This window comes from Myxocyprinus asiaticus, chromosome 42, assembly GCF_019703515.2.
Source record: "Myxocyprinus asiaticus isolate MX2 ecotype Aquarium Trade chromosome 42, UBuf_Myxa_2, whole genome shotgun sequence".
Lineage (NCBI taxonomy): Eukaryota > Metazoa > Chordata > Actinopteri > Cypriniformes > Catostomidae > Myxocyprinus > Myxocyprinus asiaticus.
Genome location: NC_059385.1, coordinates 7960798 through 7988284, shown reverse-complemented (window position 1 = coordinate 7988284; position 27487 = coordinate 7960798). Strand labels below are relative to the sequence as shown.

At 37.2% G+C, this 27487-nt stretch overlaps 1 protein-coding gene across 1 annotated transcript in view; it reads left to right on the top strand.

Moving 5' to 3' along the window:
• LOC127432963 (cell adhesion molecule DSCAM-like) overlaps positions 1 to 26582 on the top strand; it is a 122586-nt gene extending 96004 nt beyond the window's left edge. The window contains exons 14-33 of the mRNA XM_051684509.1: positions 80 to 208; positions 3538 to 3705; positions 4177 to 4247; positions 5083 to 5323; positions 9672 to 9818; positions 11713 to 11868; positions 12092 to 12225; positions 13404 to 13557; positions 15181 to 15298; positions 15759 to 15919; positions 16005 to 16103; positions 17408 to 17596; positions 19441 to 19731; positions 19866 to 20042; positions 20224 to 20254; positions 20892 to 21007; positions 21110 to 21277; positions 22041 to 22238; positions 23058 to 23360; positions 24875 to 26582. Coding sequence (XP_051540469.1) covers positions 80 to 208; positions 3538 to 3705; positions 4177 to 4247; positions 5083 to 5323; positions 9672 to 9818; positions 11713 to 11868; positions 12092 to 12225; positions 13404 to 13557; positions 15181 to 15298; positions 15759 to 15919; positions 16005 to 16103; positions 17408 to 17596; positions 19441 to 19731; positions 19866 to 20042; positions 20224 to 20254; positions 20892 to 21007; positions 21110 to 21277; positions 22041 to 22238; positions 23058 to 23360; positions 24875 to 25224 — 3401 coding nt within the window. The 3' untranslated portion in view covers positions 25225 to 26582. The remainder of the gene's footprint in view (positions 1 to 79; positions 209 to 3537; positions 3706 to 4176; positions 4248 to 5082; positions 5324 to 9671; positions 9819 to 11712; positions 11869 to 12091; positions 12226 to 13403; positions 13558 to 15180; positions 15299 to 15758; positions 15920 to 16004; positions 16104 to 17407; positions 17597 to 19440; positions 19732 to 19865; positions 20043 to 20223; positions 20255 to 20891; positions 21008 to 21109; positions 21278 to 22040; positions 22239 to 23057; positions 23361 to 24874) is intronic.
• Positions 26583 to 27487: the final 905 nt, after the last annotated feature.

The window sequence follows — 27487 nt, the reverse complement described above, 5'->3', positions numbered from 1 at the left end:
ATTATTTAAATGTGGTGAGTGATTCATGGCCTTGCTATTCCCGTCTGAGAATCTAAGCACTCTATTCTTGAATTCTTAGAGCCACCAGAGCCTCCGAAAGTGGAAATTCGTGAGGTAAAGGAGAGAACCATCGCCCTCCGCTGGACAATGGGTTTTGACGGGAACAGCCCCATTACCGGCTACGATATTGAGTGTAAAAATAAAACAGGTGCACAGTCTTTACACTTGATATTTTGGATCAAAATGAGTGCAAACAACAGTATCCAGGGCTCCCACGCATCCTGGAAATCCTAGAAAACCTGGAATTTTGCAGTGCAGTTTTCCAGACATGGAAAAGTCATGGAAAATGAGAAAAAATACCTCTATAAATGTCCTGGAAAATAATTACTGTATTTGTCCTGGAAAATATTTTAGTATAATAAAACTGTTTGATTGTGTCACTGACAAGGTTTTTGTTACATGTACAATTATTGTACAATTTATTTATTTTTTCCATTGCTGCTGTAGTGTTAACTATAAAACCATTTGAGTTGTAAATTTTAGATAACAGCAAAGGTTGGACCACAATTATTTTTCAATAATTCTACGATTGGAGTGTGTTTATACCGTCTGTATCACATGCAGGGCACTATGATTTCTGATATGCGAAAACACGAATGGAATCACTGAATGCAGTAAAAATTGCATTAGCTATAAAATGTGTAACATCATGGAATTTGACATATTTGGGATGAAAATGAATGTTTGAATGCACAATCAAATTAAAATCTCGATATGTCCAAGTGTGATTATTAAACCGCAAAAGGCCGTGATTTAATTAAATAAATATAAAATCTGCATGTGCTGCGTGCTTCAAAATGAATGTGTGAAGCCAGCTGCTCATACACTGAAAACACCTCATCATGAGCATCATGCGTGGTCTGGGTGTGCGTATGTATTTGGTAGATGACAGTGAGTAGAGTGCTCTGAAGCATGCGGCACATACAGGCTACATATATATTTTAATGAAATCACAGCTTTTTGGGGTTTTATAATCACACTGGGCCATGTAACAAACTGCTTATCCAGAGGTGAGAAACTACCATCAAAAACACAGATACGCCAAAATAAAAGTTTGATTTAAATGGATGCATGAACATTAATAATAATGTATTAATGCAATATCTCACATCTGTGATATTCTGTTGTGTAGCACTTTATTTGACAAAAAATATCCTCAGTGTTGTTTTGGATTGTGTTGTGAGGATTTTGTAGAAAAAGCACTTCATTTGATAAAAATAATGCAATGTTATGTAAAAAATTAAATGAATATAATTCTCTTTTCATTTTATATATTTTTTTACAAATTAACTTGATTAGCAACCATTTTAATGATGAAATTTAATTAAACTGCCAAATATGGAATTTTGGAAAAATAACCCTCCAATAACCACAATTTTAATTAACTTTCGTAGGTTTTTTATTGTGGCCTTGAAGTGCAAAACAAAACAACAAATCTGAAAACACAACGGCAAATCCAAAGACAAAATAACAATTTAGAAACACAACAACAAATAATAAAACACAATGGCAAATCCAAAAACACAACAGCAATTCAGAAAACACAACAGCAATTCAGTCGAAACAGAAAGGGTAGGTCCCATTGCTTCTCACCTGATTGGCTGTGTGGAGAATACCTAGTCCTTTCCTCAGGACTGGTTTTCTGCCCACTTGCGCGATTATTTCAAAATTAATTCCAAATGCTCAATTACGGAAAATTATTACGGAAAATTGTGAGTGGTTTGTTACTCAGTAAAACAGTAATGGGACACTTTATAACACAGAGAACAAAAACAACGAGTGGGAAAAGTTTCAGGTACGATGTTCATTTACAGTGTGTAAGGGACTGTCTAAAAATTCCACAAACTGCACTAAAACGCCAGTGTCCAAGCATTCATACAATTGACTTGCATATATGAACATAACAAACACTGTTATTTAAAAAGCATTTTCATATTCTAAAGGTTGCAGTAGAATGTCCAATTATGAGTACAGTTTCAATTATTTTAGAAAAAAAATTGCTGAAATTTTACAAAGATATTATTTTCATATTGTAAAGGTTGTAGAAGGCTGCTATTGGATATTCTGACTTACTTTAGGTGAGATTTTCCCAGGATGTGGAATTATACATATACTGTTTTCAGTTATTTAAAAAAAACAAAACAATGTAAGTTAGTCATTCACACCACTGGCAGCCTGCTACAATCTTTGTAATGTACAAATTAAATCTTGATGAACTTTAGTGGTGTTTTTTCTAAAATAATTGAAAACTGTATCCATATTATTGCATATACTTGGAAAATCTATCCACTGGCAGCAACCGGAACCTTTATTAATTAGTATTTTTATTATAATTTTTTTTAAACAACAGTGTTTTTTAAGTTAGAGCATGCAAGTTGAATGAATGCTTGGACGCCACCAACGTTTTAGTGCAGTTTGTGGACTATAAGATGGTCCCTTATGCACTAGATGAACCATAAGACCATAGATGAACGTCGTACCTAAATCTAACTTTTCTCACTCACTGTTTTTACTCTATGCGTTCAAAAGTTTCCTGTTACAGTTTCCCCGAGGGAAGAAACACTCCAAATGATTTAGTTTTTCAGTCAGTGACCATTTGGCATGGATTTTGATATTTCATTGAACCAGTTCTGAAGAAAGAACAAAGACTCATTCACACCAATCAGGTGAGAAGCTATGGTACCTGCCCTTTCCATTTAGACTGAAATGCCATTGTGTTTTATTATTTGTTGTGTTTCTGAATTGCTATTTTGTCTTTAGGTTTGCCATTGGGTTTTTAGATTTGTTGTTTTGTTTTACACTTCACGGCCACCGTAGTTTTTCTTAAATATTACAACCATGTGGTACATTAAATGTCCTGGAAAATTGTGCCTTGAAAAGAGTGGGAACCCTGGTATCAATTGCCTTAAAGGGATAGTTCACCCAAAAATGAAAAGTCTGTCATGATTTACTCACCCTCATTTTTTTTTAAACTCGTATGACTTTGTTTCTTTTGTGGAACACAAAAGGAGATGTTGGGCAGAATGTTAGCCTCAGTCACCATTCACTTTCATTGTATAGAATAATGAAGCTATGAAAGTGAATGGTGACTGAGACCTGAGACCTTCTGCTTAACATCTCCTTTTGTGTTCCACATAGAAAATAATGTCATATGGGTTTGGAACAACATGAAGGTGTGTAAATGATTTTACAGAATTTTCATTTTGGGGTGAACTATACCTTTAAAACCTTTAAAAACCAGTTATAAGTACTGAACTAGGATCGTTTTTACCGCATTCATATCACGATAAGTAACTAAATAGATAAGGTGGGACCAAACAAGATTCTTATGGCTTATGAATACAATTAAAATTCCAAATGATTATCATTAAATGAAGTTGAGTGTCATCAGTGTAGCCATCTTAAGCTGTTTTTTTTGTTTCTTCTTCATCATCTAGCAGTGTTTTTAACCAGTTGCTTCTCCCTCCCCATGAACAGAAACTTGGGAAAGAGCTCGCAGGACCAGAGATGTTTCACCCACCCTTAACCAGGCTACCATCATAGAACTCCATCCGTCCTCCACCTACAATATCCGTATTTTCGCTAAGAACCAAATTGGGGACAGTGAACCCAGCAACGAACTCACCGTAACCACAGATGAAGCAGGTACAATCAACTCGCTATATCTGCAGCATCATCTAAATGCTTAACACAATTTTAATGCTTCAGATGTATTGGGCATGTTGATAAAGAAATGAAGATTTTTCCATATTTTTCATTCCAGGCCCAAGTTGAAGCAGTCATCTCTCTTGAAGCCTTAGTTGTCATCTGTATTCTATAAATGGGCATCTTTTAGTATAACACAGAAATAGGACCAATTTAAAGAACAAATGGCAATTGTAAAGATGTTGTAAATGTTTCACTTCTGTCAAACTGTTCTGTGAGTTGAACAGGAGAGCAACACACACAAGGAATTATGTTACAGTACTGCCAATTGCTGGTCATGAGTAGCATTACAAGAGATTGACTGAAAACCACTAATGCCTGTTTATGAGAAATGACTCCAAATATATTATTATATCAGGCCAATGTTATACTCCAGCACAAACACTCAGAGTGAACGTTTCACCACTTTAGATCCCGAAGGGCCGCCCCAAGATGTGACGCTGGAAGCCATCTCCTCCCAAAGCATAAAAGTTACATGGAAGGTACGCCACCATGTATTGAAGTCATGACTGTTTTATTTAAATTATATATATATATATATATATATATATATATATATATATATATATATATATATATCATTTTTATTATGTTATACAATATATTTAGAGAGAGAGAGAGAGAGAGAGAGAGATATATATATATATATATATATATATATATATATATATATATATATATATATATATATATATTCAAAATCCAATATAAACCTGAAAGTTCTGAAAGTTGTAATATTTTGAAAATTTTAAAACAAAGAAATGTTATGATGTTAAATTGATTAGAAATACTGCACTATTTCTAGGTCGCTAATCAATTAAGGAAATTTGACATTGACCATGCTAACTCATTTGTACTAAAGGTCATGCTAGGATAACATGGATCATCAGGTTCTGCACAAACTTGTGGATTCCATGCCAACATACCAATACTTATAAATTCGACAACTTCAGATTGTTATGCCAATAAGATAATTTGTAACAAAAAATGCAAATTAAACTCTGTAATACAGAAATGCTGTAATCAGAAAAATGCAAAATAGAAGCCCACTGTATATATGTAACCGGTCCTGCTCGACCCGCTCTGAGCGAGATTCAAACCGGTGTCAGCCAGCATGGGAGGTGGGCGCGCTAACAAAGAGGCTAAAGGCTAAAGTCACTAGTGTCTAGTGCCTCTTGAGGCCAGGGAAGTGAGGTTTACACATATCGCACAGCTATCATGTACCAGCTGGCTCCTGTTACATATATAGGCCTACAATATTTACTGAGGTCTTGCTTTGTATATTTGTTATTCTAAATGTCATTTCATCATCCATAGGCTCCAATGAAACACCTCCAAAATGGCATGATCAGGGGTTACCAGGTGTGCCACCGAGAACACACTGTAAACGGCAGTCACCAGTTCATCTGCATCAGTATCGAGGCTACGGGGGAGACGGAGACCCTGAGCCTCAATAACCTGAGGAAATACACAGAGTACGAGGTGGTGGCACAGGCCAGTAACAGCGCCGGTCCAGGACCTGCTTCTAGTGAGGTCCGTGCCACTACAATGGAGGATGGTAAGCCAGTTTTATCTTTCAAATGCTGAATGGGGTATTAGGTATTCAATGGTCCATAAATGATGCTGTAAATTTTAGTCCTTTTATTGTAAACATGGAGTGAATTATTGCTAATTTGGTTTCATAGTGGAGAATTTAGAGAGGTGAGCAGTCACAAGAGTAAACATTATTTTTATTTTTAAATATTTTCAAATACATTTTTAAAACCAATACAATAATTTGAAAAACCTCTGTCTGTTTTTGAAAGCTGCAGTGTGTAATTTTTGTGCCACTAGAAGGGTTTGAAAAAAATAATGACTGTTTCCAAACAGGTTTCTCAAAGATCCCATTTACTGTACACCTGTTATTGAGATGCATTTTGGGTGATCCGATTACAAGTGGTCAGTGTTAAATACAGGTGTAAACGGGGTGCAAAACGTTTTGTGATTGGATCACAAAAACCACGTAGTCAAACACACGTGACCACATCACATTTGAGGTGTCAACCGCTGCACTAAAACAAGAGTTTAAACTTTGCCTGTTACTTATGGCTTTAAAAGGAAATAATCGTCTGATCTGAAAATGTAAAAAAGCAAATATATACACAAGCACGGGAACTTCAAGGATATTCAAGTGAAATTTTGGCATTGATTTTGAAAATATGACTGATCATGCAAAAAAAAACTGTCTTTTATTTAAGGATAGTGATCATATGAAGCCATTTATCATCACATAGTTGTTTGGCTCCTTTTTAAATCATAATGATAACAGAAATCACCCAAATGGCCCTGATCAAAAGTTGACATACCCTTGAATGTTTGGCCTTGTTACAGACACACAAGGTGACACACACGGTGACACACACAGGTTTAAATGACAATTAAAGGTTAATTTCCCACACCTGTGGCTTTTTAAATTGCAATTAGTGTCTGTGTATAAATAGTCAATGAGTTTGTTAGCTCTCACGTGGATGCACTGAGCAGGGTAGGTACTTAGCCATGGGGAGCAGAAAAGAACTGTCAAAAGACCTGCGTAACAAGGTACTGGAACTTTATAAAGATGGAAAAGGATATAAAAAGATATCCAAAGCCTTGAAAATGCCAGTCAGTACTGTTCAATCACTTATTAAGAAGTGGAAAATTCGGGGATCTCTTGATACCAAGCCAAGGTTAGGTAGACCAGGAAAGATTTCAGCCACAACTGCCAGAAGAATTGTTCGGGATACAAAGAAAAACCCACAGGTAACCTCAGGAGAAATACAGGCTGCTCTGGAAAAAGATGGTGTGGTTGTTTAAAGGAGCACAATACGACCATACTTGAACAAAAATGAGCTGCATGGTCGAGTTGCCAGAAAGAAGCCAATGCCACAAAAAAGCCCGGTTACAATATGCCCGACAACACCTTGACACGCCTCACATCTTCTGGCACACTGTAATTTGGAGTGACGAGACCAAAATAGAGCTTTATGGTCACAACCATAAGCGCTATGTTTGGAGAGGGGTCAACAAGTATTGTGCTCCTTGAAACAACCACACCGTCTTTTTCCAGGGCAGCCTGTATTTGTAAACTTTTGATCAGGGCCATTTGGGTGATTTCTGTTATCATTATGATTTAAAAAGGAGCCAAACAACTATGTGATAATAAATGGCTTCATATGATCACTATCCTTAAATAAAAGACAGTTTTTTTGCATGATCGGTCATATTTTGAAAATCAATGCCACAATTTTACGATTTCTGCCAGGGTATGCAAATTTTTGAGAACAACTGTACACACAGAACATCTGAAGATCCTTTAATACAAGTGCTCCAATAAAATAATGGATAATTCTGCTTGAAACATTGCGTTTGCACTTAGATTGAATTTAAACCTCATTTGGTTTTGTTCGCGCTTTCCGACCTTGTCTTTTTTTAATTTTCCGTTTATTATGATATAGTAACACAGTGACATAGTGATTGATGTATGTCATCATCAAATCAGAGACTCTACCCTCAAAATCCTAACACAAGATGTCACAGGAGACGCATTTAAAGGAATATTCCAGGTTAAATTCAAGTTAAGCCCAATCGACAGCATTTGTGGCATAATATTGATTACCACAAACATTAATTTTGACATGTCCCTCCTTTTCTTTAAAAAGAGGCACTTACAATGGAAGTGAACAGGGGCCAATTCTTAACGTTACAATACTAACTTTTTCAAAAGTATAGCTATAAGACATAAACAATATGCGTGTAAACATGATATTAGTGTGATAAAATCACTTACTAACCCTTTCTGTGTAAAGTTATAGCCAATTTTACAACTTTGTTGCCATGACGATATAACAAATCCTAAAACCCTAAAATGACTGTAAAAATTACAATTTAAACAATTTTACAGCTCAAATAATGCATGAGTTTTAACAGAAGAATTAATGTATTCTAAGTGCTTTTATAAAATAATAAGCTCCACATTTCTTCCTTTAAACCCTACAAAAATTTGGCCCCATACACTCACATTGTAAGTGCCTCACTGTAACCTCGATTTTTGCTTTTTTTAAAAGAAATTAATTTTTGTGGCAATCAATATTTTGCCATAAATGCTGTCGATTAAGCTTAATTTGTATTTAATCCAGAATATTCCTTTACACGACCAGGTTTAAACAGTCATTTGTGTCACCTGACCACATGTGATCGGATCACCTGAGACACATACCAGGTGTTAACAGGATCAAAAAGCTCTTCCCGTCAGCCATTGTTTGGACAAATGATAGTCCCACCCTAAATTCACACCATTGAATGAGCCAATGTCAGGCCGCTACAAAGACTGCAATGTTGAAAGTGCCACATAGCCACAATATTTACACTTTTCTGGGAAATAAACAAATGAATGGCTTACTTAGAGTTGTCTCTAAACATTTAAGTCAAGTTCTTTTCACAACACACATCGTTTCAAAGCAGCTTTACAGAAAATCATGCATTAACGGAAAATGAAACTGTAATATCTATAAAGTCCTAGAGTCATCACTGTGTAGTGTGATTAAATATGATTGTAAATTGTGTATAAAAATAAATCATTAAATAATAATTGTATTTAGAACCCCAGTGAGCATCCCAAAGGCGACTGTGGCAAGGAACACAAAACTCCATAAGATGTTTGTTAATGGAGAAAAATAACATTGGGAGAAATGAGGCTCACTGTATCATATGTAATATAATGCCAATATTAGTTATTTATGTGCAGTGCAAGTCATGGTTTAAAATTATTAAACTAAGTAAGTTTTAAGGGCCAGTGTTTATACAAAGATTTTGTATGAACTGTAAGATTAATGACTAATGTCTTTGAAGTACATCCTGGATTAACTGCAGAAGTTCACTTTGATGCATTGTCCTTTGTTAGTTGGCTGATGAAGGCTTTTGATGGTAATTCATTCATAGTCTATGTATTCCATTTCAAGAGTGTAGTCCATCATTAGACCAAGGTGATGCAGACAGAGATCAGTGAGGTGCATGGCAGTTCAACCGGCAGGCCATTTCGGTGAGGGTCAACCCTAAATCCAAGGTTCAGACAGTGGCATATGAAGTATCCCATGTCTTATGGTTAGAGCTGGCATCAGTTCATCCTCTGAATTCCATGGTAGTAGACTGAAGTGATGTCTGGCTGGCACCGGCTGCATTTAGTCATCATCACTCAGCGATACATAGCAGTGGAGTCTGACACCAAGCAGGACCAGAGCTGGATCTAGCCGGCTCTGGTAACCTCGGGATAGGAATAATATCAGCGTAGATGCCATTCAATTTTTTGCAGAGTTATAGATAATGATAAATGTTTCTGGTTCCGGCAGACCTAACTAAAGCAGCCTAATTGTGAGCTGATGGATAAATTAGGTGTATGCCTGGCTAAATAGATGAGCCTTTAGTCTAGACTTAAACTGAGTGAGTGTGTCTGCATTTCGAACATTGTTAGGGAGACTAATCCATAGTTTTGTATTCCATAATGTAACAATGATAAAATGGGGCTAATATGATCATATTTCTTGGTTCTAGTCAGCACTCTGGCAGCTGCATTTTGAACTGGTATAGGAGAATATATTTTACTATTTTTAAATTTTTAAATGACACAATGCAGCTTTAAGTGTTTTCTCTTCATAGTATACTAAGCACATTGACTGTATTGCTTACTTTGTTGCCATCTAGTGGGTTCTTTTTACAGCCCCGGAATAGTGGATTACTGTTGCAAGGAATGTTCCAAAATTTAACCAAAGACAATTTTTACATTTCAGTTTCACCTACTGAAGTAATCGTGCTGTTCTGATGGTTTCATAAATGTGGTTTTGACTGAATTTTTATTTATTTATTACATTTCTCTTTTTTCCTAATGTTCTCAGTACCCAGTAGAGCTCCAGAGAAGGTTGTGGCCACTGCTTCCTCCCCTGAGAGCATCTCTCTCTCCTGGCAGACTCCACCCAGGGAAGCTCTCAATGGAGTTTTACAGGGCTTCCGCGTCATCTACTGGGCCAATTTACCAGATGGAGGTACAGTTCAGACACCAATTGAGTTTAGACCATGTACTATCCCTTCAAATATCAGCACTTTCATTCTACATATTTGTTTTTATCCAAAGCAGTTCATAGTTCACAAACTGCAGCCAGATGTTAAAGGAATAGTTCACCCAAAAAAATGAAAAATCTGTCATCATTTACTCACTCTTATGTTGTTCCAAGTCCATATGACTTTCTTTCTTCATTGGAACACAAAAGGAGATGTTAGGCAGTTTGTAAGTAATGAAAAAACATGCAATGAAAGTAAATGGTGACAGAGACTAACATTCTGCCTAACATCTCCAGTGACAGTATCTTCCAGCTCATGGGGTGCCCGTTCCTGGATTCGAACTATTCAATTTTGTCTCAGCAGCTCACATCTTTACCTCTAATCTGCTTCAGTGAGCTTATTAAACTTAAGTTGCTTACGTTAACTATAAAATATAAGTTGCTTACGTTAACACTTTTCATGTTCTAGTGTCTTAAGAATGCATGGGGAATGCAATGATGTTAAAATTACCACATCTCTTCATATTTTGCATCCATGTACCACTAGGGGGCAGAATATACCTTTTCAATTGGGAATTCTTCATTCAGAAGCCAAAAGAAACAGCTTGAATACCAATAACCATACTACTAACATACTGTTTGCTATAGCATCTGTTCAGAACTAACATTGTACTTTTACTATTTCTGCAGTATATAGTATGTGTAGTCTGCACATTGTGAAAATTTTACTACTATTTGAAACACTTAGCATGAAATAATGCCTACTTATTTTAGTAAACATTGTACAATGCACAGTATTCAGTAAGTAGTTATTCCAGTAAGCTAGTATTCCATTCTGAACATACAGTAGATAAGTCCACAATAGCATACTATCATACTACTCTTACTATTTCTGCTGTATATACAGTCAGACATAGCAAGAGTAGTATGGAAATATGCTATTCCGAACACAGCAATAGCCTATATTGTGTCTGATTAGGAATAGTGTGTTGCAAATCATAGTACATTGAAAAAAAAAAATCCAGAATTTCAAATTCTGCATCCGTGCATATTTTTTGAGCTAAGATTGCCAACAACCCCTTGCAGGAAATAAATGGAGGCATTTATTCTCTTAAAAGGATGCATGCAACTATGGAACAAAGGTGTCTATGGAGTCAAGACACATTTTTATTGCAGGGTAGTCTGTGCCAATACTGTGCCAAAACTCATAAATACATACTTGCACCATCACCAGCACAGTATGTGCATTTATTACAAGTATGCTAATTGGGATTCAATCAGCAATAGTCTCTTTTCATAAGTGTTGTGCCAACACACAGACCTGAATTGTCGAGATAGGCCTCTCATGATTTAAACTGTGACGTTAGTAAATCAATCACTCAACTCTACTACACGCAAACCAGAGAGCAATATTATACATTCCACACACCTGTGTAATTGGCTGCTTTATGGCTGTGGATCAAGTCCTGCTCAGTAAAACAAACTCACAGCACACATTATCTCCATACCGCTCTTTCCAGGAGCTATTTGCTTTTAAATTGCCTTATTACGAGCAGCAGATTTCAAGCCAGGCAACTCTGGGACAAAATTCAACACCAAGCAGCAAAGACAGTGGCTGCTTTCCAGACTACAACGGCATGTGGAAACACTCCAGGAATTATATATAGGGAAGAATAGAAAAGAGAGAAAGGAGTAGAAATAAAGTGAAGAAATCAAACTTTGCTAGATAGCAGCAGAGAATAAGGAAGAGTTCAGTATCTGATATTTTAACATCGTTAGAAAACGTAAATTTCAATGTCTGAAATGTTATATATTTGTGGTCTTTGAGGAATATTTCATACCTCTAAATGGCTTTGTTATTTGTTGTTTGGTCCTGCAGAACTGGGAGAAATAAGAAACGTCACTACCCAGAAGACCCCGCTGGAGTTGGAGGGTCTGGAGAAATACACCAATTACAGTATCCAGGTGTTGGCCTTCACCAGAGCAGGAGACGGAGTACGCAGTGATCAGATCTACATTCGCACTAAAGAGGATGGTATGGCCTTGCTATATCCATTCTTTTAAGCTCTTTCACTAGTATTATAAATGTCCAAAATACTGCACTAATGAATTGTTCACAATAACACCAGGAACGTGTATTAAGAATTAGGGTCAATTTTGATTTTATGTTGTCTTTAACATCGTGACTTAACCAGATGTGGATGTGCTAAAACAATTAGCTATCTGTTCCTAAAACAGCCTGACTCTTTTCTCTGCAGTGCCAGGTCCGCCTGGCGGGGTGAAAGCAGCTGCAGCCTCCAGCTCTGTGGTGTATGTTTCCTGGCTCCCTCCGCTGAAACTCAATGGCATCATTAGAAAATACACAGTGTTCTGTTCCAGCTCGTATCCCACGGTAAGACTTGGCCAACTGTGGTCTCAAACTTACAGGAGAGAAGCGCATCAGGCTGGCAATTAAGGCAGGGTGAGGAAGTGCAAAGCAGTTTAGCACAGGAGCAATGCTGTGTCATCAAACTTAAGGACAAAATGTAATCCATTTGCATCTCTGTTCACAATTTTTAAAACATACTTGGGCGCATTCACAAATGAATTGTGGCACTTGTGTGCAGTATTCATTAACAACGCTATCTGCTGTTGTACAGATGTGTATGACTTTCTTTGTTCAGCAGAACACAAACAAAGATTTTAAGAAGAAAATCCCAGCTCTGTAGGTCCATACAATGCAAGTGAATGGTGATCAGACCTTTGTAGCTCTGAAAATCACATAAAGGAAACATAAAAGTAATTAATATGACTCCAATGTTTAAATCTATATCTTCAGAAGAGTTATAATAGGTGTGGGTAAGAAAAAAACAATATTTAATTTTTTTTTACTCTTAATCTCCACTTTAACTTTCAATTTCAGATGTGAAAGTTAAACTAAACAGGCACCACATGTGACTCTCAGATGTGAAAGTGAAAGTGGAGATTTAGAGTTTTAAAAAAAGGACTTAATTATTGATCTGTTTCTCACCCACATCTATTATAACTCTTCTGAAGATATGGATTTAACCACTGGAATCGTATGGATTACTTTTGTTTCCTTTATGTAATTTTTGAACTACAAAGGTCTGATCTCCATTCACTTGCATTGGATGGACCAACAGTACTGAACTATTCTTCTAATAATCTTTGTTTGTGTTCTGCTGAAGAAAGAAAGTCATACACATCTGGGATGACATGAGGGTGAGTAAATGATGAGAGAATTTTCATTTTGGGGTGAACTATCCCTTTAGTCATATTATACAGATAATTGCCTTATTCACAAAAGTCAGTGCTATTTGCTTGGGTTGATTAACATTGTGCTATTACCACTGGCACAAATAGCATGTGCAAATAAAGATCGCTATCAGCATGTGCAATTTATTTGAAGTTAATTCCTCATCTATGTAACAAAGCGAGCAGAAATTATAAGAATGTAGTCAAATATTCCAGAAATGTATGTATAAATGTAAAAGTAAAAAAAAAAAAAAAAAAAAATGTTAATTGAAAAATCTATATAGAGTGCAGTTTGTCTCTCAATTTGTCGTTCAGGTGGTCAGTGAGTTTGAAGTGGCCCCAGATGAATTCCTGCACCGTGTGCAGAATCTTAGTCGCAACAGGAAGTACAGTATCTGGGTGATGGCCGTTACTGCGGCTGGGCGTGGCAACAGTAGTGACATCATCACTGTTGAACCTCTGGCCAAAGGTGAGTGAAGTGGGAAAAACAAGCCGATCTGTGGTTATGGGGGAATGTTTTTAGTCAACCCCCAAGTCAGTGATTTTGTAAGTTGACTTCATGGTGTAATTAGCCCTGGGGAGGTATTTTGAGTTCTCTGTGCTCTTACACTAGGAGCATAACAATGAGCCAACAGCGATCTTAAGAATACAAAATATGCCATGGTGAAAAATATGCTGATTTTAAATGCATAACATAGAATACATAGTGGCCCCAAAAAGTATTTGGACACTTAAGCAACACTTTAAAATGTATGAATGTCATTGTATTAAAAAACAAATTTCAAACCAGTAGCTTCACTTTGTTTAGCCATTTCTGCAAATACTTTTAACCCACTAACATTTAATGCTTGACAACCAGAGAGAGTCCAAATACTTTATCTTAATTATGAATAGTATATCTATTGTTTTATCATTTAAAAGCTAACTAACTTATTTTTGTGAAATGTTTTGCTTAGAAGTATACTTGTGTTTAGGACTGGGATAAAAATATGCATCGCAATCCTCATTTGAACAATCTCGATATCGATTCTTAATTCCCAAAATCTATCTTTTTCTCTATGCACAACCCTCTACTACGAGTCGAAATCACTCCCATTTGCAACAGAATTTCATGCTGTATGCGACTAAAGTGTTTATGATAAGCCACTGGCTTGTAAATGTTCAGATTTCACTCACCAGTGATTGTGTAGAGTAAAAGTTTGGTTTGACTTGTTCCATGTGTGTGTGTGTGTCTAAAAACAAGATCCAAGCAATTCATTTGTCATTGAATAAAGTTTCTTTTAATACCATTTCAGTTGTTGATCAAAAAACAGCAAAAATAGAAACATTTAATTCTAATCACGCATAGCACAGATGAGGTAAAGCTGGTTGAGTTTCTCTCGTTAACATGCGTTCATTTACAGACGCTCTTTACAAAACTGCCGGTTTTCTTAAAGAGACAGTAACAGTGTTTAGTACGTGTTCAACAAATCAATGTAAAACCTTGTAAAGAGAACAAATTATGCATGTAAACAATAAACATGTAAATAAAAATATTATATATGCAATATAATATCATATTTATTGATGGATTACATGGATTTGTTCATTTTTACAAAGCTAAAATGTGACCAAAGTGATGAATAACTAATAAAATATAATTTGTAAAATTTATTTTTTGAAATTCAACTAGTTAGAAGGTCCCCTGTATTAATAAAAGTATTATCTAGGGGACGATTTCTTTCATATGTAAGCAAAGTGGACATTATAACTGAAATATACCCATATCGAATCGAATCGGAATTGGAAACAAATCGAGAGCTTGTGAATTAGAATAGATTCAAATCGGGAAATCTGTATCAGTAACCCTACTTGTGCTATGCTTCTTTAAAATCAGTGTTGGTTGGTTTGATATCTATTGACATTCATACAGTAGATTTGTGTACAAATAAATTTTTTGTGCCACTGTATACTAAACGAAATACATTCAGTATGTATTTTCTCATGTGCAATATTGCTTTTCTGCAGTAAAATTTAGAATGGATGTATGTGAAAGATTAGGCTTTCGCAGATCAATAACACATTACATTTTGTTGTTTTTATATCTCAACAGCTCCTGCCAAGATCCTCACTTTCAGTGGCACTGTCACAACACCATGGATGAGGGATGTTGTTTTACCCTGCAGAGCAGTTGGAGACCCACCTCCTGCTATCAAATGGCTGAAGGAAAGGTAAACAAACCGGGGTCAGGTTCACCAGAGGCATTATGCATGGAATTTACACTCTCAAAAACAATATTGACAAATGTATCCAATGACAGAATAAAACATGAGCATATGAATAAAGACCAAGGACAACATACATTTGGGGAGATTCAGAAAAATGAATCACACTTTTTAAGATTTCATAAATTTCCATGAGGTTTCCAGGCCTGAAAATCATTCAGATTCCCTGATTTTCCAGGTTTTCCATGACCATGGGAACCCTGAATTTATGCAAATGCTAAATATTTTAATATGCCCTTCTTTCTGAATTTATTTTCAGAGTGAAAAACAAACTGCAGTGTTACCCTTTCATTCTAAGAGCAAACATAACCGTCTGAATACCTATGAGTCATATCAGTCATTGGGGAACGCTGTAAAATGTCAAACTCTGTGCCCTTCATTGACGATTCACACTGTTTTTCGGCAGCGGGAGCCCAGCCCCTGTGGTCATTGATGGAAGACGCAGTATCCATGGTAACGGCAGCTTCGTCATTAAGACTGTGAAAGCAGAGGACTCTGGGTACTACACGTGTGTTGCCAGCAATAACTGGGGATCGGACGAAATAACTCTGAACCTGCAGGTCCAAGGTGAGTCAGGCAGTGTGGTCAATTTTCTGTATAATCCTCTTTAAGTTATTGCACAGTATTTCTCACTATGTAATCTCATCTTCAGTACCCCCTGACCAGCCTCGACTCACAGTGACCAAGACAACCACCACATCCATTACTGTGTCCTGGATACCAGGAGACAACGGCGGGAGCTCCATTAGAGGTGAGCGATTTTCAATTTCCACATTAGTACTTGCTGGAAAAACCCTGAAAACAGTTTTTATTTTTATTTTATTTTATTTTATAAATTTATCATGATTTTGGCTGAGATTTTTTTTTCTGTTGGCCTGATGGAAATTTGAACATTTTGAAGTTTTTTTTAATATATATATATATATAATATATATATATATATATATATATAAAATTTCTGACTCTTTTGTCTTGCTAAGTCTAATTCAATAACTAACATTTTATGTACAGTATCTTAAATACACACAATTAAATAATATTTTCACACTTTTTGCATAATTTGGCAAAATTACAGATTGGTTGGAAACGATGCCAATAAATGACATTTAGCTTGATTTTTCTTTGTTTTCTTGTCTAATTTTTCATCTCAATCATGCCTTTCACTGACACATTTGTTGACTCGGTTAACAAGTACACAATGTTTTGGATAAAATGTTATTAGGGCAAAAATGTTTGGTGTAGTGAAAATTATGCCACAATTTGGGACAGTCGTATTTTGGAAAAACTTTTAGAAAAACTGGTTTATGTTTATTTCACTCTTTGTTTAGATTATAATAGTTTTAAATGTAATAATTTGTATTTTTATAATGGATTTTCATTGTTTAATATTGAAAGTCTGTGTCTGGAACAAGGCTAAAACAGTAAAATCTTTACTTTAATTTGAAAAGTACCAAAAATAAATGGTGAAGTCCTGGTTAAAAGGTTTCAAGTCATTTTTAATGTAACTTTCATTTAACAAAAATAAATAGTTGAAATCAGTTTTATAGATATATGTATATATATATATATATATATATATATATATATATATATATATATATATATATATATATATATATAAAACTCAGAATCTCAGAATTTCTAGAAACGACACGACACAAAGTGTATAGCAGTGTCTCTAGATATGTATTGAAATTTACCATATGTGGAATTTACTATTCATTGAATAGCAAATTAGTTAACAAGTGTGCGATTTCAGATACAATACATATATGAATGCATAAAATATAGTAATGTTGCCAATCTGCATGACAGCAAGATGCCATGATGGATATGAACAGAGGCATAAGTTCTAATTGTCCTTCTAATGCCATACTCACAGCTTACTACACTTGAGTTGCTGTAGAAGACAGACTTAGTATCGTGCTCTCACTTAAATAATCACTATAGCAACCAATGCTGATATACCATATATTGAGCACAGTATGAACAAACTTAAGTGTTAATTATGTGTGTCTAACTTTCTGTTTTCCTCCACTATGTGTCGTTATGTAGGGTATATTCTACAGTACTCGGAAGACAACAGCGAGAAGTGGGGAAGTATTTCCATCAGTCCAAGCGAGCGTTCCTACCGTCTGGAAAACCTCAGTTGTGGCACCTGGTACAAGTTCACGCTAACAGCTCAGAATGGCGTCGGGCCGGGCCGAATCAGTGAGATAATCGAAGCAAAGACTCATGGAAAAGGTATGGGGCCCCTTATTTTTTATTTTTTATTTTTTTATCATTATTAAAGGTGTAATGTTTAGGTATGTTGGCTTGACAAAGCCAAATGAACTGTTATACTACTGACCTTGTTTAGAGTTTTTCCAAAATCTAAAACAAGTTTAAACTTTCAGACAAGGCTTTTTTCAAAACAACATCGAAGTTTGTCTTCAACAATTTTTTCCTATCTACTAAAATACTTTCTCATATTGCAGCTTAAATGTGCACTCAGTCATTTGTTTCTCATTTAAAAGTTTTACCTTTTCAGAAATTAATTGTAATTTTGAAACATATTTATAAAATCATGAGCACTAAGATGAAGACTAAAGTCATATTAGTAACCTTATAAAAGCTGTTTACTTCTATATGGAGAGGGTCCCCTCGTGGGGTCTGCCATGCAAGGATCACATGATCAGCCAAATATTACTTACTTAATACGATTCACTGCCCTGTTATTGGACACTTTCACTCATGGATTAAATTAATGGAGTGACTAGTTGCAAATAGTACCTGCCACACAGCGTGGCTTTTTGCACTCAAATAGGCTGGTGGAAATACAGAAATTGAAGGCAAACTGAACCCCCAAGTGTCGCTACAATCAGTGCCAGTCCTTCCTGTAGGCAAACTAAGCAAGTTGCTTAGGGCCCCCAATCTGCCAGGGGTCCCCCACACTGTCAAAGACATTATAATTAGTGTTACGAACATACTGTCGGGGTCCCCCAAACAAGATTTTGCTTAGGGCCCCCAAAAGGCTAGGACCAGCTCTGGCTACAGTGGTGTGGTGTGTAAAGATGCTGTGGATGTGTTTTTCTCCTTCGATCAACCCAAGTTCGATTCCCCTTTGCCACATTTTTTTCAATCCTGTTTCCTGTCTCCACTCTTAATATTTCCTTTAATAATACTTATAATAATAAATACAAATTAACATAAAGGTTGATTTCCTCACAGTGATGTGGTCATGGAGAAAGGTATGAGAAAGATTTGATCTGGGTACAATTAACCATGGTTTTACTATCGTAATATTGTAGTAACCATTTTTTTGTTATGGAAGCTATAGTTTTAATGCAATTATCCATGGTGTTACTGCAGTTATATGGTGTTAATATAGTAAACATGTTTACTTTTGTGGTTACTATGATTTTACTATATAATACCATGGTGATACTATGATTATTGTAGTAAAAACATGGTAAAAAAATATATATATATAAATAAAACAAACATGGCTTGCGCTTAGTGCAAAGATCATCTATCAATTTATCTGCCTTAATTTGATCATGGCTGACTGTAAATAGTGAATTAAAAACTATTGCATTTGAATGATGCTGCATCCACTCCACTAGGTGTCACTGTAAGTCCAAAACAACATGTAAAAAATATTACTGAGTGCACCTTTAAAATGCAGAAACTGCAAGTAAACCATTCGTGAAGTCTGATTTATATTTAAGCATCTAAACAAGCTTGACATAACAACTTTGGCTTAACCATTGGCATGTCTTACTGAACAATGACAGATAGGGTAGTGTTTGGGAAACCTGTTTGAAAACAGTAAGTTATTTTAGCAATTTTGTTTGTTGATGCTAGTGCCGCAGAAATTACACCCTTCACCTTCAAATCATCTCTTTTGGTAGTGCTTACATGGAAAATCTGGTTTTATCTGGTCTTATTTGCTTATTTCATAAGTGTTTTCAAATATTGATTTGTAATTGTTCTGTCAAAATAATGAGCACTTTTTGGAGGTTTGCACAAATAACAATCCTCAACACTCACTTGATCTTGTCATCCATCTACTTCCTGCTCTTCATCATCCTCTTTATCCATCACAGAGCCGCAGTTCTCCAAAGAGCAGGAGCTGTTTACCAGCATTAACACCACATGCGTCAAACTCAACCTGATTGGCTGGAACGATGGTGGCTGTCCAATCACCTCTTTCACTCTGGAATATCGGCCAATGGACAGCCCTGTGTGGACCAAGGCAAAGCGCACTTCTCTTACCAAGAGCTACAACCTGCTGGACCTTCAGGAAGCCACCTGGTATGAACTGCAGATGAAGGTCTATAACAGCGCCGGACTGGCCGAGAAACGCGTCAAATTTGCCACTCTAAACTACGATGGCAGTAAGTATCTCAGGTTAAAAATCATTCTTGTTTGACATTGGGCTTTGATTGCATGCAAAAATGACAAGATTTTCTTTTCTTTTTTTCTTTTTTTAACCTATATATTAATTCATTATGGCTATCTGTGTGCAAAGGCACAATTCCTCCACTGGTGAAGACCGCAGTGAAGGACCCTGTGACGAAAACCAGCAACGAGGGGATGAAGATGATGGTGACCATCTCCTGCATCCTGGTGGGAATGGTGCTGCTCTTCGTCCTGCTGATGGTGTTGAGGAGGAGGAGGAGAGAGCAAAGGCTGAAGAGGCTCAGGGGTCAGATGTTCTTCACAGCTCTTATTTGTTTTTCTGTTTTAAAAAACTTGTAGATTTGTAGCCATAAAATATAGACAGCGTATGTTGCAAGTTAAGACCTTACTTGTGTCAGCCTTACTTGTGTCGACACTACTTCAGTATTTAGTGTATGTGTTAATAAAGCTTATTGTTTGTCCTACAGATGCAAAAAGTTTGGCTGAGATGCTTATGAGGTAAACACTTTTTACTTTTTAAAGGAATAGTTTTAGAAAAAAAAGGGAATTCTGTAATCATTTACTCATCCAAACCTGTATGCCTTTCTTCCATGGAAAACAAAAGGAGATGTTTTGAAGAATATTCTCCAGATAATAACAGTGAATGGAGACAGGGGCTGTCAAGCTCCAAAATGACAAAAAAGCACCATAAAAGATCATGCGGTGTGCGGTCTTGCGACTTGTGCATTGTATTCTAAATCTTCTGAAGCTATATTATGGTTTTCTGTGAGGAACAGACCGAAATTTGAGTCAATATTCGCTGAAATTCTTGACATCCACCCTGTAGCTCTCCTTGGTGCATCCATGACAGAAGTGGCGATGTCTGTACAATAAATTAGTTCATAGTTCAGGGATTCTTCAAAATATCTCCTTTTGTGTTCCACGGAAGAAAGAAAGCCATCCGGTGTTGGAATGAATGAGGATGAATACATAATGACAGAATTTTCATTTTTGGGCGAACTATCCCTTTAATGCTTAATTTTATTTTTATTGTCTGTGGTGTGCGCTGTGCATTATTCTCCCAGTTGCTCAAGTGTCATGCTGACCTTGTGAAAGCTGAGATATTATTTACAGGCTTGTTTGTGTTTTCCTCCAGTAAAAACACAAGGCCTTCAGACACCATGAACAAACAACAGCAGACCCTCCGCATGCACATCGACATTCCCCGAGCGCAGCTGCTCATCGAAGAGAGAGACACCATGGAAACAGTTGGTGAGTCGTGTTCACTGAACCGTATACCAACCTAAACGTTTATCTGAGAAACAGTGATGCTATAGAAGACTCTTATAGTTCCATTTCTCCCCTCACTTTTAGATGACAGATCGACAGTGCTGTTGACCGATAACGATTTCGGAGAAACTGCCAAACAGAAGTCGGCCACCGTCACACACTCTGTCCACTATCAGTCACTGTCCCAGGCCACTGGTCCTCTGGTGGACGTCTCTGATGTACGACCTGGGACGAGTAAGAGCAGTCTCTCAAGTAAGAAAAAAATTCTGGTTAAAAGGGAAAGTTCTCCCAAAGATTTTCTGACATCATTTACTCACCCTCATGTTGTTCAAAACCATTTGACTTTCTTTCTTATCTCTCTTTTCCCTAAAATCATATTGAAGGACTATGGCTCCAAAATAACAAAAAAGTACCATAAAAGTGGTTCAAAAGACTTGTGCTGTATATTCCAAGTCTTCTGAATCATATTATTTAAGTCATTATTCACTAATAATCTTCACTTCTAGTTGGCTATTAACTGTTGTGACTGGATCATGAGTCAGTGAGTTGAACCCGAGAACCAGTCCGATTCGTGAAAGAATCTTTCAGATTGGTTTTGTGAACTAGCTTAACTGATTCAACTTGCTACTTCTTCATGAACATTTGAAGGAAAAAAAAGGCAGGAGGTCAAGGTTTTCTGTGAATAACGATTTAAATTTAGTCTGTTCCTTACGCAGATCTTTCATGTGGCTTCAGAAGACCTGGAATATAATGCTCGAGTATGAGCCTTTTTTTTTTTTTTGACATCCCCAGACCTCGTTCACTCTCATTTTATAGAAAAGATTGGTCAGGATAGTTTTCCTTCTGTGTTCTATGAACGAAAGTTTTATGGGTTTGAAATGGAATGGGGTGAGTAATGAATGACAGAATTCTCAATTTTGGGTATACTAATCCTACAATGTAATTATTTCGATGTAAACGATGTATTAAATATTTGATCTTGGTATTAAACAAAACTTTTCATAAATTTACCCAGATCCTACCGCTCGCCGTACAGCTAAAGCTGGACCTGCGTCTCGTAATCGCTACGCCAGTCAGTGGACACTGAACCGCCCCCATCCCCCCGTCTCCACCCACACACTCAGCACGGATTGGAGGCTAGGAACACCCAGAGTGGCCGGCTCGGTGGACAAGGAGAGCGATAGCTACAGCGTCAGTCCATCCCAGGACACAGGTTAGCCTACTATACTCCCAACCAGTCTACAAAGAAATACATGTTAGACTTTTGAATCTTACATCATTTCTACAGTGGAAGTGTTTCAACGTGTCTCAACTTAATCACTCCCATTATAATCAACGAAGATTTCTACACTGGACTACCTATAAAATATCATCTATGGATTGACAGATATTTGACAGAATTGATAACTATGAATTGTATATGTTATATATATATAAAAGAATATTCCAGGTTCAATATAAGTTAAGCTCAATCGACAGCATTTGTGGGATGATACTGATTACCACAAAACTACATTTTGGCTCGTTCATCCTTTTTTTATTTATTTTTTTATTTAAAAAGCTGAAATCTGGGTTACAGTGAGGTAATCAATATTTTGCCACAAATGCTGTCGACTGAGCTTAACTTCCGAATCCGGAATATTCCTTTAAATAACTTCTGGCTGTTATACCAATGGTTTTTCTTTTCAAAAATATTGAAAATCTGGGTTTCAAAATCAACTTTAAACCTTTAAATAAACAGAAACTTTTAGGATTTAGAAAAATTTAAAACAACAAAATGTTATGATGTAAAACCATAAAGAAATATGAGGTGACGTGCATCAACACTTCCAGTGTAGACAGCTTTAAGCAGCATAACACAATGTTTGGTGCTTCCGTTGTAGACACTGCTTTAATTACAAAGTTTTTTTTTTACAATGTTTAGATGTAATGCTTTGTTCTGAATATTTAGATTTAGCATACTGAAGTGATCTTTGAAGAGAGTGTACAATGTTGTTGTGTTCTGACCCATTGTGTTTGGCCTTATGTTCAGACCGTGCTCGCAGCAGCATGGTCTCCACAGAGAGCGCTTCTTCTACGTACGAAGAGCTGGCCAGAGCCTACGAACATGCCAAGATGGAGGAACAACTGCGACACGCCAAGTTCACCATCACTGAGTGCTTCATCTCAGACACGTCCTCTGAGCAGATGACTGCTGGTACCAATGACTACACGGACAGTCTGACCTCCAGTACGCCATCAGAATCAGGCATCTGCAGGTTCACTGCCTCACCGCCCAAACCCCAGGACATCTGCCGGGTCATAAACATGGCCGTACCCAAAGCCCACAGACCAGGTGAGAGAGCTGGAACAAAATAATCAGCCTGGAAAATAATCATTAAATATAGCTTTGCATTAGATTGGCATTAGGGCTGGTCCAAAGACCAGATTACAATGAATAGGAGAAATTGTCATGACCAATATGGCGGATGCAGAAAAGGAAGATCAAAATTGGAGTTTTGTGGCTTTAGTCCATGTCTAATAGCTTTTAGGTCAACTGTATGCTAGTGTACATACAACTAAATGTTAGCAAATTAATTTTTAATAGATAAATGCAACATTTACGTTCTTTCTCTTCCGGGTATACCGACCAAAAATATTGATGACTTATCTTGCACTACTCAAATTTTTGTCTATTAAGATAAAATAAGCTCTCTACCACCTGCCACCGACTAGTAAGTGTAAACGGTCCTGCTCGACCCGCTCAGAGTGGGATTCGAATCTTCATCAGCTGGCATGGGAGGCGGACGTGTTAACGAGGAGGCTAAAGGCTACAGCCTCTAGCGTCAGTCGCCATTGCACCCCTTGAGGCCAGGGGAGTGAGGTTTACACATACCGCACAGCTATCATGTACCAGCCGGCTCCCATTACACTCACCCCCCTAAACCTCATTCCCATCCGGGGCACGACACCACTGTAACTGGTCCTGCTCGACCCACTCCGAGCGTGATTCGAACTGGGGTCAACCGGCATGGGAGGCGGGCACGCTAACAAGGAGGCTTAAGGCTGCAGCCCCTAACATCAGTCATTAGTGCGCCTCTTGAGGCCAGGGGAGTGAGGTTTACACATACCGCAGAGCTATCACGTACCAGCTGGCTCCTGTTACACAAGTACATGAGCATATCATGGTTCACAGCTGGAATGTAACTAAAGACTATTTGCTTTTTTTAAGCTGAAGTGTGTAACTTTTTCGGTGTTAAAAATACTTTTTCCTATCCCAGCTTTATGTAGAGACAACTATAAGCAAGCCATTAGTAGGTTAATTTTCTTGAAAACTGTAAACACCATGTCTCTGTGGTGCTATAAAAATTACTGTTTGTTTTGAGCGACCTGTCTTGCCCGACACAACAACACTGACACAACCAGTGGCGTGAGTTGTGGGCGGGACTATCAGTCTGTTCGATCAACAGCAGATGGGGGGTGCATTCTGAAGGCTGTTTTAAAACTCTGTTTATTTCTGTTCAGTGGTGCTAGTGGAGCAGAAATTACACACTTCAGCCTTAAAAAAGAAAGAAAACTGGGCTTGTAAAGTTATTTCCTGGGGTCTTGTATTATGCTGTCTTTGCAAAAATACATTGATGGAGCCAGTGTTTTGGTTTGTTGGGATTTTTTTCACCTATTTTATAATTTGTCAGGTGAAAATCATCTGTAGCACAAACGGTGCATGACAAGTTACAGGCCAAATCTTAATACTTGGGGTTAGGAGTTTTTTCAAATTAAAAAAAGCCTAAGTATTGAGCAAAAGTAATTGCAAGCACCAATGCTAATATGTAGTCAGTGATGAAAACCGGTCCCTTTCTCTTCCTGCAGGAGGGGAGCTCGTACACCTGCCTCCATACTTGCGGATGGACTTCCTTTTGAACCGAGGTGTTTCCGGAGGGTCTCGGGAAGCGGCGATAGGCCAGGCCTGTTTGGAGCCGCAAAAGACCCGCTCGCTAAAGCGCCCCACCCTGCTGGAGCCGACGCCCATGGAGGTGCCAACCAGCAGAGATGTGCAGCAGTGGCAGCCAGGCACGGCCTCTACGCTCCCACAGAGAGAGGCCGGATTGGACTTGGCACAGGCTGCCAAAATCAGCACTTCCCAGGAATCACTACTGGACTCCAGAGGACACTTAAAACAGACCAACAATCCATACGCAAAGTCCTACACACTGGTATAACAAAAAAATGAACAGATGCAAAAAAAAAAAAAAAAAGAGCAAAAAGTCAACTCTTCACACGCGGTTGTATATATGTTTCCCGTTCCGTATGGAAGGGCCACTTCTACTCCTAACAGTTTTATTCCATGCTTTTTTAAACGGTGAATTCACTTCTTCAAAACGACTCCACACGCAGAGATTGCCAAAAGGATTTTATTATATTATTCTTATTATTAACAATGACTATGATCATTTACTAATTTATTTATATTAGCGGTTAGTGTGCACAAACTAATGACTGGGAGCCTGTTATGTTTTTATTTTCTACTTGAAATTTCTTTTTTTAATTAGTTTAAGATAACAATGTGTGCGAGCGAGAGTGATTACCACTGGTCCAAAGTTGTCACCGTTCTCAGACTGTTGACAAATCAGTTTCCTGGGAGTGCATGGGGACAAACCAATTTAAAACAAAGATGACAGTATGAATACAGTCCGCTGGAGGGTCCAGCCCAGAATTTTTTCACCAGAAAAATAATCAAATGTGAAGATTTCGTATTCTTATGAGTAGAAGTATATAAAAAAGATATATATAAAATGAGAAATCACATTTATTTGTGGGTATTACAGGGAACTTTTTTGATTTGGTTAATAAAGTCCTTTAGTCATGTTTGCACATATCTTGTTTAACCTATAAAAATCTTGATTAATGATTATTTGTGTTCCATTCTCTAATGGTGCAATATGAATACACATTTGCTTTCTACTGTACTGTATCTCGCCCATGACATCAGAGAGCTTGAGCAAATGAAATTATAGATTGTAAAACAGCTGTGGTACAAGTAAAGGTTGATTTAGCATGTTGGGGGAGATTTTGCCTCCTACTGCATTGTCAGTAGGAGTCTTTGCCAACCCCCCCCCACCCCCACCCCCTGTACAGTATGTAGTGCACTAGGAAGTGTCTTCAAGGCACGCACTCTCTGTTGTCTTAACTAGATTTATTTTTGCCGTATTGCAGTAATGCTCTGCTACAGGGAAAACTGTGACAATCTAAAGAGATCCCCTAAAAAAGAATAACAATTATGATGATAATAATAAAGAATCATTACCAGTTCTATATGATTATGGACCGTATGGTAGCAATATGTTATTGTTGCCGCTCTGCACCAAACTGTCTTGCAGGGAGAGTTATGATAAAATAATTCTGTGAGATAATATTTCACTATATTTGATTAGATAAATCTATTGTCCTCGCTATACTCATTTTTGAAATGTTTTTGGTTTCTCACCTTTTTTTTTTTTTTTTTGGACAGGGTGCTCACGGTTGTGACACTCCAGAAAAGGTTTTCCATGATAATCCTGTCGACTAATAAAAGGTTGATCCCCTACTGAATCTGGCGGTTTGGTTAACACATTTCATTTTACTCTGGGATCTAAAAGGGATATAATGATGTGAGCAGACATGATGTGTTGTGAAATTGAACAGCTTAATATCCAAACCGAGGTGAGTGTGATTGCCTTCAACGAGACAAACTTGCTATATATATAAAATCCCCAGTCACCATTTCTGGGGATTAAATTCCTCATCAATAGGTGGCAACAAATGAGCACCTTTTGTGCGTTATGAGTCATTGAATAATTGAAATTCATTAAAATAACACCAACACAGCATACGAAATCATGTACTGCCAGTGTTGTTTGCATAAACTCGTGGGACTTCGTGCAAATTCCCGGATGTCTAATGTGGAAGTAAGTGGGAGTTCTGCACATGAGGCGTTAAGGACATACTTATTAATATTATGCCCTTACCCAAACCCCTTATCTAAACTTAACCAATCAGTAGAGTGTGTAAACATGATAGGAAGCTGTTGTGTGTGACAGAAGCAAGTAATTGTGGCATATTAGATGGAAACGATGTCCAGCGACGTCATTGGTTGTAGTGAAAGTTGTAGGAATTCAAACACGTGCAGTCGCACGGTATCATACAAATTAGCCAAATTTAGAAAAGTCATTCGAACCCTGACGATTTCGCCGTTTACCTCCCTGTAAAACCATCATAAATGAAAATGGGGAGCTCCTTCAAACAGTGTAAGAATCTTTCGGAATCTTTCCATCATTTTAATTCATTTTTAATGGCAGCTGGTGGCTGACAGTTGTAGTAACTGTGCTATTTTGGTAGATATGGTGGTTACCATGGTGAATTTTTGCGAGGCAAATAGTTTGTTTCAGGTATTCCTGTTAATTCTGTTGTTTTCAACATTTGCTAGTTTTGTAATGTTGTTCCCCC